The 16,836-nt window shown below is 46.4% G+C and overlaps 1 protein-coding gene across 1 annotated transcript in view; it reads right to left on the bottom strand.

The window, feature by feature from the left end:
• LOC119446613 (uncharacterized) overlaps positions 1-12,813 on the bottom strand; it is a 21,600-nt gene extending 8,787 nt beyond the window's left edge. Inside the window, exon 1 of the mRNA XM_037711086.2 lies at positions 12,496-12,813. Coding sequence (XP_037567014.1) covers positions 12,496-12,806 — 311 coding nt within the window. The 5' untranslated portion in view covers positions 12,807-12,813. The remainder of the gene's footprint in view (positions 1-12,495) is intronic.
• Positions 12,814-16,836: the final 4,023 nt, after the last annotated feature.

The raw sequence follows: 16,836 nt of genomic DNA, 5'->3' as shown, positions 1-16,836 counted from the left end.
TATATGTTTGGCAATATGGTTTAAACATAAATTTGCAGTTGAAATAAAGCTTTTTTTTAAGAGCGTACTATGCGCAATCGGCCTCGGCGCCCGCAGCGAAAGTACGTTGAATATGCCGCGGAGCGCGTATCCGCCCCAATCCAGTTCGCTCGCAGTGCCCTCGCACTATTTTTCCACACGCGGCGCGTCAGCGGAAGAGCGCCGTTCTGCCCACTCGACCATTGTCTAGTACACTCTATTACAAACATAGGCCCTGCACGGCTTCCGGTTTTGCCCACTGACGCAGCTGCTAAATGTAACTGGCAAAGAAGCGACCATGCATTAAAACATAGCAGACTGATAAGGCACGTGACCGGAAGTTTCTTGGAGGCGGCACGCCAAGGTCGATCCACATAGGTCGCGAAGCTTCGGGCGAAAAGCGGTTCAGAACCAATTGTCACCGACATCAGCAAGGGTGGTTATGGGAGCAGCGATTGAAGCGCGGCTATGTTTGGAGGGAATAAACACTGGGAAAGAAAAAAAAAACATTTTTAAATTAAAGCGAGACGCAGTTAGATTCATTCAACGAAAATAAAATTCCTAATTCATTTTATATATGCATGGCGAGAAAAGATACAACTGTATTTTACTAGATCATTATCAATATATACCTTTTTTCAGGGCCCACCGTGAGAACGCCCATCGATAGCGGCGGGCGTTGACGCCGCTATCACTTGCAATGCAATGCAGCTCTTGGAATGCGTGGAAAGACGCGCTCGCAAAGTTCACATGTTGCAATACGCCCCCCTCGCATGTTGTGTTGTTTTGCATGTCGACGTTTGTCTGCATTAGGTGACGCGGGTAGTTTTATTGTTTCTTAACCTGTGCAGTCAAAAGTTGTGAGTTGCGACTGTCAGATACTTGTTTACTTTAGTTGTTTTCGTGCAACAGCGCTGGCCGACGGGCTTGGCGTCCGACGAAAGGACGAGCACTCTACGCAATCTTCGCCCAAAGTGTTCGTCGGCCTCCAAAGAAAGTATGTTCTGTGCAGCGACGCGATTTCGACACCCGTACGGCTGATCTTTTCCGGCATCGCTTTTCGCGCTGAAAACTCGGAACGCTCATGAAGTCGAATGGCGGGGCATTTGAATATACAGCTCTAATGCCAGGCCTCCGAAAACAAATTTCGCGCCTATGAGAAAAAAATGACGTCACTTCTGTTTTTGACGGATATGACGTCAAATTATTTTTTCTTCCGCCGGAAGTGTTCCCTCCTCACACAGATGGCGCTAAGCCCCATGAACCGCCGGTAAGCAACCATGTTTTGAACGTATGGGCTTCTATGGAAGCTTCGCTACCAGGTATATTTACCTTGGGCACGCTCGCTGCTGTTATCGCGAGCATGAAACCGTCTATACGGGGTCGGTCTCTTCGATTTGTCGTTCTGTCCACACTGAATATGCCAATGCTCATCGGCTCAAAGCAGCGCCTCGGGAAGCATTATGCAGCTGAGACACTCACGCTTTCAACGACCATTGAACGCAAAAGCCATTGAAATGCGCCTGTCTGATTTGATTCATTCTGCGAACTTATTTATAGAAGGGAGTCAATTAATGGTGCTCGCGGATTCCGATGATCTTCGATTCTAATGATCATTGAGCCCGAGTGTTCGACTGGGATATCATACAGTCTGGGACGTCAAATGAATGACTCACACGGTCCTCCTCTACGTTATGGCATACTCCGTACGACAACCATGTGGTGTTACTTACGTGGCTTGGACTTGAGTTTGAGTGTGCAGGTTCTCAGAGACAGTCGCAAGTGCTTGCTTGTGGAACGCAGTTTTTTTTTTCTTTTGGTCCGCGTGTCGACCGCTGAGGGGAGACAGATGATGATGATGATGATGATGATGATATCCTCAGCACATGGCTCGTACCCACTCCGGGGGATTGGCCAAGAATTGGGCACCTGAACTTTTAGATACGGTTTTTGAAACTACTGTTACAGTGCAATTTAGTAATCAGAACAGACAGAATGATTTTCCTATACTGCACTTTTTATAATATAAATGTCATGCTATATCTCTAGTTGTAAAAGTATGTATTTAAAATTTTATTCGTTTAGTTGATTGAATGAAACTACAAACGGCATCAAACACGTCCCTGTGGCTAAAGCCGAATACCGAGGCACCGAAAGAGAGTAGTATTTCTGATGTTAAATTTACCCCTAATTTAGCGAGCGGAATTTCAAGAAGTCTTTTTCTTTGTAATTTATACCGGCTACATATTAAAAAGTAGTGTTCTATGGTTTCTATTTCTAGACAGAATGGACACAGCGGCGATATCGCCAGACCAGCCCTGTGTAAATATAGGTTTAATGGTGGGACACGGCAGCGTAATTTTGTGATTATTACTTCCGATTGTCTTGATGGACACCAATGTATTTTCCACGGAAATTTTAGGTGTTGAAATTCAGTCCATGATGTTATTGTTTCAATTATATCTCTACGAATTGAAAAATTCCGATATCTGATCGCGGTTATTTGTGCCACCACTGGAAGGACCGATATTATTGGTCCATTCAGGGATGCTCGCGCTAATGAATCGGCCATTTCATTTAAATGTAATCCGCAGTGTCCTGGTACCCATAATAATTTTACAAGATTCAGCTGGGGGGGAACTAATGTTAGAAACGTCTTTACAGCCGGCGAATTTGTTGAAGCTGTAAGCGCAGAGCAGACAGAAAGGGAATCTGTTATATTTACCGCGCTGGATTCATGTAAAGGGAGTTTACGCAGTGCAAGAATCATTGCTAAGAGCTCAGCTTCAAATACGGGAGTAATATCTGGCAGTCTCAAGGAGAATGACCAGCCAAGTGACATCGAGAAAATGCCTACGCCCGCCTTGTTGTTGTTGTTGTTGTTGTTGTTGTTGTTGTTGTTGTTGTTGTTGTTGTTGTTGTTGTTGTTGTTGTTGTTGTTGTTGTTGTTGTTGTTGTTGTTGTTGACCTGAGAGGTTGTGGCGCATACCCACAGCGGGGGATTGGCCATGAATCGGGTGGTTATATTTGGTGCATAAATACAAGGGAATTAATGAATGGAATACTGGAGCTTATCGTCGTTCACAAAAGCGTCAGTGGCAATTATGTTAATTGTGTGTACGTGTGCAAGGTAATCTTGCAATAAATTATTTAATAACCTGACTGAATGAAACTTCGGGTTCTGTGGGAAAATTTCATCGAATTCAATCTTTGAATTCAATCTTTGAGTTCTGATTTGAGTCATACGATGGAATAACGTCTCGAATTTTTACATTTAAACTGTCTAATTGTTTTTGTACAAAAATAATCTGTGGGGTGTGAAAACGTGGCCAATGAGCTAGAAAGAAGGAGTTTGGATCGTTTATAAATACATACACGGATCGTCTAATTGTAAAACTGTAAAATTTTAGACAGATCGTAATGATGATGATGATGACGATTGCGACTTCTTCTTCTTTCTTGATCCAAAGCAGCGGCACTTACCCACTAGTGAGAGCGGCCAGGAAGTGTGCGATTTTAAATTGAATATGAATAACAACGTATAAATAGAAAGATAAACTTAGATTGTTAATGTATGTGTGCGAGAAATTTCCAGCAAGTTGTGCATCCCGAGTGTCTTGCAGCAGCTGTCGAAAAAGGTTACGCAACATTGTGGTCTTTCTTCAAGGAAATCTCAAATTTTCTTAAAGGCGAACACTCAAGAATCACAGTGTGTGCAAAGCCGCCAAATGTACGGAAATACAAAAACGTACCATTCACCTTTGTCGGTCTTTCAGTCCCCAAAACCTACATGTTATAATCACCTGTTATTATTATTATAACTTTTACAAAGCTTTGTAAGCTTACATTATTCAACGCTTCTTTTCTTACTTGAGCAGAAGTTAAATAATTTTAGCTTCTTTCATAAACTGTTTATAAGCTTTCGTGCTTGCAACACTTTATACGCTAATGTGAGCAGAGAAGTTTGAATGTTAAATACAATAGATGTTTATTGTGTCAGAGCGTGTTAGCTGCAGTATGCAGATTGTTAAAAAAGAGTGACCACTTATGTGCGCAGGAATGCTTTGGGAAGCAGTGGCTAGCAAAACAAAGTTCCTGCTTTTCAGACCTCGTAAGTGAACGCCACGTCAGATTTTTTACCACATAAACGGGCTTCACATGTATATTCAATACATAAAATAGGTAGGGGTTTGCGAACAATTTATAGTGCCTATTTCTACCCATATCGTGCCTAAAATTAAGCTTGAGGTTCGTGTTTTAGGCGCCTAACACTCATCTTTTTGAACGCCTAAAAATTCGCCCTCCAATGATGGCCACTATATACTAGCAACGTACATATTTCTCCAGTCCAATGATGGCCACTACTAGCACCGTACATACTTCTCCTGTAAGACAGCTAGCTTTCATCTTCTAAACTTATTTTACTCATTCCGCGCAAACAGCCAGATTATTCCGATTCCCCGCGATGGATATATGTGCCACTTGAGCAGAGAGAGAGAGACAATTTTATTTACGGCATAACGAGGCCGTTAAATTAGCTTGCCCGCGTGGTCCGAAGGGTGGTGGCCAATCGCTTGCCACGACCGTTTCGGTCCAGTTAGTTACTTCTGCCTGAATCTGGTAGTCAGTCGTCGACAGGAGTGACTGCCATGTCTCGTGGGAGGGAGTTGGTAGTATTGACTGTGTAGGAGGGCTTCCCACGCATTCCCAAATAATCTTATTTTGGGTAGCCTTCATGCAGTTTCTATGTTGGCAGTTTGGTTGGATTTCATCCGGGTAGATATTGGAAAGCCGATGGGGGTTGCGGATAGAATCGGTATGGATTTGTCTCCAGATCGTAGCATGTTCCCTTGTTAGTTCTGTATGCAGGTTCGCGTATGTTTTGCGATTCTCTCTATAATAAGCGGTAATTTCGTTATATATGGTCCAGGATTGAGGGGTACACCTCCCGGTTGATTAAAGGGACAGACAACCGCTCAGTACATGAATCGAGATAACCCCGCTGATGGAAAGATTGCCTCTCATACTGGTTAAAACGAGCCATGTTTTTCTCATTAAACGTGAATTTATATTTTTAATTATTCACTGAAAGTCGCGAAAAATGACCTTTCGCACCCCACGCGGCAAAAACATGGATGCATAAGAGGTCTACCACGTGACCTTCTATTAGTGTACGCGGTTCCTGGTATATTTATTAGTACTGATATACACTACACTTTTTCTCTTATAATTTTTTTCTAACCTACAATGTGCAGATAGGCCTTCGTTTGTAGTGAGTAGAACAGTGGCGCTACCTTCGCCTTCGTTTTTGATGAGTTGGTTTGACTCGTCTATCGACAGAATAGCCAACCAGCCATGGCGGAGGTGTGTACTTCGGGTAAAACGCGGTACAAGTATAAGAAAGGTCTGTACGACAACGCAAATTTATTGTACCAGCTTTTTATTTTCAAAAGAGGTTGAAAAGGTCAAAATGCAGGTGGTTAACCAAATTTGCACTCACTCCTGTGAAAGCAGAACGAAGGGCGGCTATCACAATTTGCGAGGCGGGCTATCGACATCGCTCTCACTTCTCAGCGTTGCTGGAGGAGGGACTCTTGCTTTTTTTAGAGGCTGCTCAGATCAAAAAGCCCTGCTTACAAAATATCCACGCGCTTCTTGACGTAACCGCTGCAGGTGTAAACACTACCGAGGGTGAGCTTTTCGTTGCGCAATAAAGAAACTAGGTCCTTAAAAATCGGTTGTCAGTCCCTTTAAATTTCGGGTTGCCGGGTGGGCCTCCTCATTCTCCATATTTCCCGTGTGAGCGGGTACCCATACAAGTTCTATCGTGATGAAGAAATGGCGGACACTGACCAAGCCAAGATGAAAAATAACACTAAGACGTTTCTGGACCCGCACGGTTTCCTTGATCACACCGATCAATGATCAAGGAAACCGTATGGGTCCCGAAACGTCTCTGTGTTATTTTCACCTTGACTTGGTCAGTGACCGCAATTTCTTCAGCATGTTACCTGACCAGACGAACTTTCGTCGAACTCTTAATTGACTGCAAGTTCTATCATATTTGCTATTTTTAGGATGTTGGCCGCGATCGGCCGAGTACAGCGCACCATGAAGTTCGTGAGTGCCCTTTTAGAGAGGAGGAAGCGAACATAGTTCGCCATTGGTTGAAGATCGACAGAAGACGACCAAGACACGTGCCCCAAGTGCTCCGTTCCAGTGATAACGTCAGGCACTCGACACCTGATTTGTATGTGTCCTGCAACGCTGGCGATCAGGCTTATGAATTTAATAAACGCTGGGCTATTATAAAGCCAGACCTAACCGAAAACTACAGCCGTTGGGTGATGGACAGTGAGTTCGCAGTGAGAGTGAGTTCGCATCGTGCAAGGACTGCTGCAGTCCTTGCACGATGCAGTGCTTGCAGCTCTTAATTTCTTTTATTCTTTATGCCTTGTGGCAAATCCTTCAAATAAAGGAAAAACAAAAAGCAGACATAGCAACATGCGAGTGGCATGGCGAGCGACCTGTTGTGATATCATAAGCTAGTCCGTCATGCCCCAATATCGAGAACCACAATCACAATCAATCGCTATCTCAAGAAGACGGCCGAGATAACGTCCGTATACTTTGCTGCCGAAGTCAGATGAATGGTAGCGATCGAGTGCCTATACGACAGTATTCACTTTCCGTGAAAGAGTCAAACGGGTCAGAAATGGCTACCCGTTCGGCCTGATGCGGGTAGGATTGGTGCCGCCGTGTCAGGAAATTTCGTAAGTTCCGTGGAACGGAAGTCAGCGGCAAACTTATAGCCAAAAAGCGCTCCTGTGGTAAAAAAAGAAAGAAAAAAAAAGAGAAAAAAAAGTTTCAGCATGTTAATCTTACCTTCATGAAAACAACCACTTTGATGATTCGGATAATTTCCGATGACTGCTTAATTGACGTCTTGTCAGTTAAGGACAGAAAATAGCGAGATAGCTAATTATTTGTATTAAGTAAGTGAATGTCACAGACAAAAATTACTAGTAGCTTGTCAACGCACCTGTGAACATCATAAATGTGCTTAATTTTTCTTTTTTTGCAAAGTTATCCTTCTCTTGTTAAAACTTAGTCCATGTCAGCTGTAACACATATCATATGGGCACATTGTTTATAGGGACAGTGATAGCGTTCCAAGCAACATCTAAGTGCGACTACTCGACTCCATGCACTTTGCCGGTGGGTCGGACCATATCGCGATATAGAAACAGCGCATTACATAGAGGACGGGGGGGGGGGGGGGGACTGTCGTGTGCTTTCACAGTTTTCACCATCCGAAACCAAAGCTGTTTATTCGGAGAGAATACCAAAGTATAAACGTTAAGATGCTCTTCTACATGTTCAGGGAGCACGATTCACATCTGCTGGCCGACAGTACGGAGACAGTAGCAATATTTCTCAAGCCAGTGATTCCGCACGCAATATGACATTATGGTGCATCTATCATTGCGGCTGATGTCGTTCAGCGCAGTGATGGCGTCACCGGTGACACGCACTGTGCCCTCGAAAACAGCGTATCCTGGCAACAGCTCGACGGTGACCCAATAGTGACTCGTGTTGTGCGCCCGCTCAGACGGCGTCACCTGCAACGCCGTCACGTCCATGATTCGGTGCAGCCGGTACTCGGCGCACTTACGCATGGCCAGCGCCACCAATCCGTTGATCCAAGTAACGAGACGGTTTGCCATTGCCAAGGCAAGCGTACTCGACACTGAGACCTCACCGCGGACGTTGCACGCGCACCAGTGGGGTCCAATGTGCGCATCAGCGCACGTCCTGGCCTCCGGTATTTCATGCAGTAAGCTGAGACCGTACTTAGTATGTGGTCGTTTGACGCTCGGGTAGTCCAGCAACTCGACGAGCGTCGCGTGCACGTCGAAGGGAGTGGTCAGGCGAAACTGGTTGACACGAAGGCTTCTTGCAGCTTCTGGATTCTGCTCGAGGAACCACGGGGGAAAGACTACGAAGGCGAAGGGTTGGCGGTCCTCGAACTTGCCGATGTATGTGGAACGGTAGTCACCGATTCGCAAACCATGGTCACTGAGGAAGACCAGGACCGTGTGGTCGAGCACGCCGGAAGTTTGCAGAGCTTGCAGATGACGCTGAAACGGCTGGTCGGCGTACTTGACGGCCTTCAGATAATTGTGCGTGATTTCGCTGAGCCATATGTAAGCGAAGAAAAGTCGCTCAGTCATCACGTCCGCGAAGCGAGCAAGGTAATCCAACATTTCCTCGAATAACATCGTGGGTCCCAAGCACCGGGGCTGCCACGTGTCTTTTGTAATCCACTTGGACGACTTCTCCATGGCCATAATGACGTGTCGAGGATAGTAATCGGCCGGAGGGCGCCGGAATCCATTAGCGAAGCGATTAAAGAGCCCGTACCGAGGCCACTCCTCGAGGAACATTGTTCGGTAGCACCGTTCGCCATATTGCTTCCAGATAAAGCGCCAAGTAAGGCTGTCGTAAATTCCTTCCAGCGCGTACCGCCATGTCTCGGCAAACTTCAGGCCAGTAATGAGGGCATACTGGTTCGGGTACGAGTTGTCACCAATCTTATTGTATCCGCGCAGTTCGAAAGCACCGAGCCTCTCACGCAAAAATTGCGCCGTTTTGGGCATATGTCTGTCCAGGTTAAGATACGAAACCGAGTCCAAGCCGAGCATCAGGATGCTCAGATTGTGCAGCGTCGTGCGGTTTGACTTTAGGCAGCGCTCCTCGACATCCCTCTTGAATACCACGTTGAGCAAGTATTGGTTGTGAAAGGTCTGGTGTGGAGATTGTCTCGTGGCGCATTCGACAGAGACAAACTCCTCTTTCAACGGCTGGTTGAGCAGCAGTGGCTGTCGGTCTCCGTACGCGATAACATTTTCGGGGTTGGCTGCAGACTGATTTCGGTGGACTTCCTTGTAGAAGCACAGCAGGTCCTCAGGACGCACGCCGTGTTCCCCGAGCTTGTCCTCAAGTATGACCGCGAAACCATTCCTGCGGAAATACGATACGGATCATCGTCCCTGAGCACCAACACGCAGGACGTATTTCAGTGCGGCGTACTTAATTCACGTCACTCAAAACGCACGCTCAACACACACACACAAAAAAAAAGAACTAATATGTCGCGGTATGGCGCGCAGGGCATTTCACTGATAGCGATATAGGAAAGTATTGAAATATTACAGGGGATAAAACTCGGCGTTTTATGGGCAGTACACATATTACCCTACTAACGAAACACGCGTGGTGTCACGCGCATAAAGGCATACATAAATAGAGTTCACTCGCTCCTTGATGGCGTGATGAAGTGCGCCGGCAGTATATAGGGAATGGCAGTGCTTGCCTCCGAACCAATGTTCAATTCGGCCTATTCATTTTTCGTCCCTCCGAAACTCAGCCGATCACGTGACCTCCAACACACGGCACAGTTGCAGCAGAAACAGGTCAAGTGATCGCAAGATTGCTATCGAAAAAAAAAAAAGCAGTCATGATGGGTTTCCAGTTTCCTGGTTTACTTGGAGTGTTGCTTCATCATTAAAACCCAATTTGAATGAAATATTCCGTCAGATCACACGACTGACATTTGCGCCAAAAATTTTAATTAAATGTCAATCAAAAACTCACTGTGCCGGAATCTTAAGGCTCTGTTATACTCCGACGTTCTCGGCGCGCAGGCTGGCGGCGGTTGAGGTCGGATACGTCACGTCGGTGACACCGCGCCAGGCGCAAGTCCGGCTCTCTACAGTGCAACCACTTCCGACGCGGCGCAGCGGCCGCAGCTGGAGAAGCGCATGCGCAGTTAATGCGCAGAACATCGCGCCATCTGTCGTGGACCCGCGAAACAATTCCATTCGCCACTTGGACCTGTGCCTGTGGTACAGTGCCTAGAAGATTAGTAATACTTATATTCTATGCACTGTACCTGTGGAGTGTCTCCCTCGTTTCGTGCGGATTCCGCGCGTATTTTCGTGTGAAGCGGCCATTTTGGACTGCCGATGAGTAGCTACAGCGACGAGAGAGGGCGCTCGGTGCTGACGTGTTCGGCGCGGTCGGCGCGAAATGCAGGCGTCTCTATTCGGAGCCGAACGACGTCCGAGCGCGTCAGGAGCCGCCGGTCACGTCGGCGGTCGCGAGCTGTCGGACTGTAGAGGGTGGCGCTTCAGCCGAGGTAACGTCGCCGTGCCGCGCGCACGCTACGTCCGAGTATATCTGCCCCTTACCTGTGCGTGACATAGCCCAACATATAATTTTTAATACGTTGAGTTTTATACGCCAAAGTTCTGAATTAAGTACAGAAAACGTGACGCGAGACCCATAGTAGCGTTTTTGACACGCTGGCGCGAAGTTTCACTTGTGGATAGCTTAGCAAATTAATTACTACATAATTAATTCCTAAGCAAATTGATTTTATCCCGAATAACTTTTCGTTTTATTTTCTGATGTACTCTTGTGGCTAAATATACAATTGACCAGGCTTTCCTTATTTTCCATAATGGAGAATTGTGTTAGGGCTTTGTGGGGCTAACCTAACCTGGACTAGAGCTGTTCCTGCAAGCAGAGGTAGGCCTGTGAAACTATATCAGTCTGAGGGAGTTGAAATTTATGCTTATCTATAATTTAATCAGTAATGATAAAGATCAACATAACATTGTCTACAGGAGATAGAACCAGTATAGCAGACCAGATCACTGCGTCCCGTGACATATTGTGCGTTCCTGTTGTTTTTGCAAGAAATTACACTTGCCCTTCCTTGCCGAATGATTTCTCTCGGCGTTGTTACGACTTCATTAGCAAACCCTTGGCGCGTTTATCCAGAACATTGCAGATACTATAGGCAGCATGCGCGGTGTTACTCTGACATCATCTAGATAGGCTGGCATTGAAATAGCAAACTGTGCTTCACTGAGTGGGAAAAAAAGGTTACCATGCTAAACGTCGCATTTTAGATACATGTAACGTTACTACCGTGGTCCATTTATATTGATTGGGCAATAATTGCACCGTGGGTTTCATCCGCCGTTGTGCGCAGCATTGGCGCAACGTCGGTGAGGCAGTGGGGGAAGGTTTGGGAGTTATAAGCACCCCTCCTCCCCCTCCCCCCTACCCTACACGCACTTTTCCCGGAACTGACAGCCGAGTGGAAGGTAGCTATGAAAACATCGATATCCGCTGACAGAGAACAAAACATAGCTTTAACGACATCTAAAATAAAAAGCACGTGAGCTATTCCGAGATAAAGTTTGATGGGATGCTTGGTCTCTAATGAAAGGGTGAAAAAAAAATGACATTTCATGTCTTCAGTGTCGTACATGGCTTGTGAGAATCTTTCTTCATGCTGAAACTTCCTTAAATATTCAAATTACCGGCCTTATCTCGAAGTACGGTCGATTTTCATCACGAGCAGAGGTCGCAACGTGTTTCCGCGCACTACTAAACTGATCATTTGCATAGCGACTTGTACATCGCATCCCTTCAATCATTATTCATTGGAAAGATATAACTTGAGATGTGCAACGATAAAGCTAACACGGTATAGATGTCATGTAGCTGCGCAAGGTTGTCTTTCCTCAGAATTTAGCCGCTTTTCTCCGCATTGCTATACTAGGTGCTTCTGCGAAGACTTTAAGCAATTTTAAATGCGTAAGTATTTCTATGCCTATACCCAACGAGGAAAAACGTCCCTCCGTCCGTCCGTCCGACCGTCACGTACGTAATACAATCGCTTTCAAGAGAGGGCGAGCAGCGTCGAGCGAATTGACCTTCGCGCTGCCTCTCACTTCAATGCAAACTAAGTGGCGAGAACACAGCGCACGCGAAGCTATCAGCACTCGGCGCACTCTGCCCCCCATCGCATATCGCTTTCAAGATAGGGTCCCGCGCGGCCACGCCATACACAGCCGCCGTCGGAGTATGGTTGGTCACGGTTGATAATAGTTGGACGCGGATTAATAAGGCGCTTAAGTGCGATAGCGGTTTATAATGATCGGAACGTCATCAGCGCACCTGGTGCCACCACCTGCAGTACTTCGCTTGCCTCATCAATTTACCTTGCGCCGCCGTCCGCAGCAGTTCGTGTCGCCATAGCGCAGTCGTTTATACTGGTCGGATAAAGTTTCATAAGATTTATAATTACACCGGGCTGCGTAGAGGTGAACAAGTGGCACAACGCTTACGCATACTTAGACAACTCCTAAAGGAGTTTCTGCGTGAATGTTTTTTTTAATGGTTTGGGCCCAGACAGCGCAATTCTTGTGCTTGAGCTGGTCTACTCGAAGAGGCGGACATTGTTTGCACGTGAAATAGAAATGCATAATCGACTAATTAAAAAAAATCACTAAGCGACTAAAAAGACTATTAGTGCTAACCCATTAATACACAAAATTATACACAGATACGTGAAAGAAAAGTGCGCTGTAGAGCGAGCTGTTAAGGTGACAGCCGCACCTGATCGTTAGGAAGTTTGGCTTTCCTTGGCACCAACTGCCGCCGCCCTCAAGATGGTGGTGGGAGTAGGGCTTGACGGACGGGTCGAACGGGTCGAACTGCGGCATCGTGCATCCCGAGGTTCGAATCCGGTGGTCCACTGGAACTGGCCGTTCCCGACGACCACCGCTTGAACCTGAACTTTCCGGGTGTGAAGTGGACCGCGAAGCCCGCAGGTAAACCTTGCAGCCGAGGAGCAGCACGCCGAGCACCGCCATCAGCCTCAGCAGGCACCGGCGGCGCCGGAACCGTAGCAGCCGGCGCGGGATCATCACGTGGTCTTTCTCTCACTTTGCCCGGAGACGATCAGATTACTTGACTCTGGGTTGGCGTTGCGAACAAGTGAGCGAAAGGAGTCGAAATGGACAACATTGTGTTCTAAAGGAGACAATGATTGAACATAGCAAGTTTCGGGAACTATTTCTCAGCCAACGTGGCCCAAATACGAAACAATACGGCGATCTCGCCTATGACGTCATGCTCACGTAGAAGCGCTGGGGTTCCGGCGCGAAATTCAAACAATGGAACTGTTACCTCCATTTTCTCTTCTAACAATAAACACCCTCTGCTTGCGAAATTAACGACAATAGTTTTTTAAAGAATACTTTCTCAGTTTAAATTGATATATTGACACTCTTTGGTGTCCCTTTAAGGCTTCTAAATCCTTAAAAAGTGGTCGAACAAAGCGCGTCTCTAGACCCAACGTTTCGACAAGGGGACTTGTCAAGTCGAAAGTGGCGAAATCTTGTTAGGTCGGGAAGAATCGTGACGAAAAACAGGACAGACGCCGACCAAGGTGAATAAATTATTTAATAACTTGACGTTTAGGCACCCACCGGAGCCTTGTTCGCAATGAAGCTAATTATTTCACCTTGGTTAGCGTCTTCTCACTCACGCAGCTTCTCACCAGCCTGGTTCACCAACACGGCGCCTAGGATGACGTCAGTGCAAGCCATCTATAAGGAATGTACGAAATAAATTCAAGGGAGCTCTGTGTGCACTTTCTCGATACCTATGAGCCAACATTATATGCGCATGTTTTATGTCATGATATATATTGTATGATTACGCGCGCTCACTGGCGCTACTTTGTCGGTCAACCTTCAGCGCTAACATATGGAGCTTGCATCTGGCGCACATATAACGTTTAATATCGACAACTATGTTCGGCGAGATACCGGCCGGCGGACGCGAAACCGTGGAGGGCTGTATAGGCGAAGAAAGGTTCGCTTTAAAAATATTGTAACAGTTTCGCCCTAAGGGCGAAGCAAGTGAATGCGACAACAACACATATAGCAATGTCATACGAAGTAAGGAGAGCGGCTTTGGGAGCAATATGAATTGTAGTAAACATGAGCTTAGTAAGTAAGCAGGTGTGCTGCCGCGTAGGCAGACCGACATGAAGAGAGACTCGATGACCACATATATCCACACATTAATATTGACCACATGTCCACATATTAACATCAGGAAATACATGAAACACAGTCGATTCATTGCACTAAGATATTGCGGTCGAGTTTTCTACTAAACTTACTTGAGAGAAAAGTGTTGATGCGATCGTTCCGATTACCACGGGAATGATCGTATATTGGTAGCTAGTGTAGCAGCACCAGCAACGCGCAGAACTGTTGTCGACGCCGTCCGCGTTTTCCACGCGTTTGCACCGAACGCGAGCGGCGTCCGTGACTGTGGCCGGTGCCTCTGGCGGCGGCTCGGAGGTTTTCGACCAGACACTCGTCGAGCAGCGTCGGAAGTTTTTGCCACCTTCTCGCTTCGCAACGTTTCTATATAAATAAGTTTCTGTTTGTAGGCGCGTGCTTACTCGTGATTAAGTAACTTCTTCACGTGCAACACACTCACGCTACATCTACACTAGTACATGCATGGATTTGTCTAATCTTTGTTGTTTGTCGCGTCAGAAGGTACGCTCTCGAGGTCCTTAACTGTTACAATTTATATCTATGTATTTCTGAGCATTCATATATTTCTAAACGCATGAAGGCAGTGACTGCCCGCGCATATGTAACAATTGCACATTTTAGCAATTTAATGATTAAACCTTTTGTTGAAGACCATCAATTTGCAAAACCACAAAGGCGTTCGAGGAGTACTGCTCATCACATTGGCGGCTACCATCCTTTCCATACTGGCTGACTTGCCATACAATTGCAGTTCCTGTAGACATTGTATAGCGGCTCATTTTTGAAACGGCGCTCAATGACGGGACGTGAAGAAGGAAAAAAAAATTGCCGCGTATCTGCGTGCTTCGCTGCAAATGTCGTCGAAAGAAGATAGTCTTCTGCCGGCCGTATTACATGAGTGCTGGTCTGATCCGCGGCCACCCGTGATGCTGTTCTCGTACCATTTCCGTCCTGGCATGATAAATGCAATGGAGGTTTGTTTGAACAGATTTCATTTTACCGCATTATTTCATCAAGCGGCCATTTATGTTTTGCCCTGCCTCAGACAGCGCTTCCTTTATATTGAATCGGCCGCATCTGGCTGGCATTGATAAAATTGAGGAGGCGCTGCGTGAGACATGGACGCCATCTGGCAATACATCGGGAAACATGAGCTTGTGCAGAGGGTTTCCTTCCTCCATGGCAGAGGGCGCTCGTCGGCGCGCAGTCGGGGAACGTCTTTCGTCGGTGCGCATAGCATGGCATTTTCAGCGCAGCTTAAGAAACTAGGGTCTTTAGAGTTACGTATCTATGTATTTTCTATTAAAGGAACACACTTCCTAATACTTACCTAGTGATGTTGCGCCTCAGATATGCGTAATATTTACTTTGTGATCGATAACGTTCACAAGTATGAACAGCCGTACCAGTTTAAGTAGTGTGGGCGGTAAGCAAGTGGTCCAACTTTGGCCGAGTGGCTGAATCAGGTGACAGACAGACAGACAGACAGACAGACAGACAGACCAAATTTTCAGCGTTTAAGTTCCCCACGAAAGACTATCGTCTTTAAAAGACACAACAGCGGCGCTGTCATGTCTTCTCCTCCCTCACTTCTTTTTTCCTTCCTCACGTCTCATGAAACGAGGCGAGGAAGGAACCTGCCTACCGCAAAGTGCTTGGGATCAGCCAAATAATGATTCGAATTAAAATAATTAAGCAGGACCAGAGGCGTTACACAGGACACGTTCCTCCTCCTCTCCTCCTCCTTCTACGCCACTGCGCAGGACTTAGCGCACATGAAAACAACTGAGTGGGACGTTTTGGGATGCAATACCAGACCTTCCGGTCGGAAGACGCGTCCTTAATTAAAAAATCACACACTCAATTATTCTTTTTTAGTTAGCCAAATAATAATTAGACAAAAGTAATCAAGGCGGAGGAACGGGACAGAGATGAGTACCATATATGCCTGATAATCGTATATGTCAGGGTTTTTGTTTTAGCAATTTGGAGCGTTAGCTGGGACGCGGCTGTGGTATGAGCTGTAGTATCGAGCTTAATGAACGACTTCACCTTGAATCTCTTTTTTATTTTTTATTTTTTTCAGGCTGAAAACATGGGAAGTCATGCGTAACGACTCTGCGCCGTTGTGGGATACTCTATACACGGCAACCATAGGGCTCACGGAATGAAACGCGACAGTAAATCTTTTAAGGTGAAACACTTAATATGCGCAATTACTCCAGAGTTATATGTCTTGTCGCTAAGAAGATTGCTACTAAAGGTGACGCGGACTCTGATCTAAGCGTACGAAACAAGATTACACCGCTGTCGCACGAACTAAAAGCACTGCAAACGCAAGTATGCGCATTGGTTATGCCTAAATTGACGCGTTCCATTCCGTGAACGCTGTACATGGCGTTGCTAATGCAGAACGGTAGCTTGCTGGGCTAGTTGGTCCATTGTAGCTTATGTAACAGCGCGAAAAAAATAAGGAAGGGAACTAACTAGCCTAGCAAGCCGCGAGTTTGTCGCGGCTTGCTAGGCTAGTTAGTTCATTATAAATTATGTAACAGCGCGAAAAAACAAGGAGGGACGACGATAGAGACATCTATCGTCGTCCCTTCCTTCGTCCCTTCCTTATTTTTTTTCGCGCTGTTACATAAGCTGCTAATACATCGCTCGTACCTGGCTTGCTGAAGCCCTCCCAGAAAGGCGCAAGTGCCTGTTTGTAGAACGCCGTGTTCCTCGAGGTTGGCGTCTCCTCCGAAGGCGGCCAGAAGTCGTCTAACGCTGCATAGACAAGCGTTCCGATTGTTCTTGAACCCAAAGAATTGCTCGTATACCCACTACACGGCTTGGCTGGAACACGAGTACCCGTCACAGCAGGTTCTGTCCA

This window comes from Dermacentor silvarum, chromosome 3 (genome assembly GCF_013339745.2).
Source record: "Dermacentor silvarum isolate Dsil-2018 chromosome 3, BIME_Dsil_1.4, whole genome shotgun sequence".
NCBI classification, from domain to species: domain Eukaryota; kingdom Metazoa; phylum Arthropoda; class Arachnida; order Ixodida; family Ixodidae; genus Dermacentor; species Dermacentor silvarum.
The sequence above is the reverse complement of the archived record's forward strand: the minus strand, read 5'-3'. Positions and strand labels throughout refer to the sequence as shown.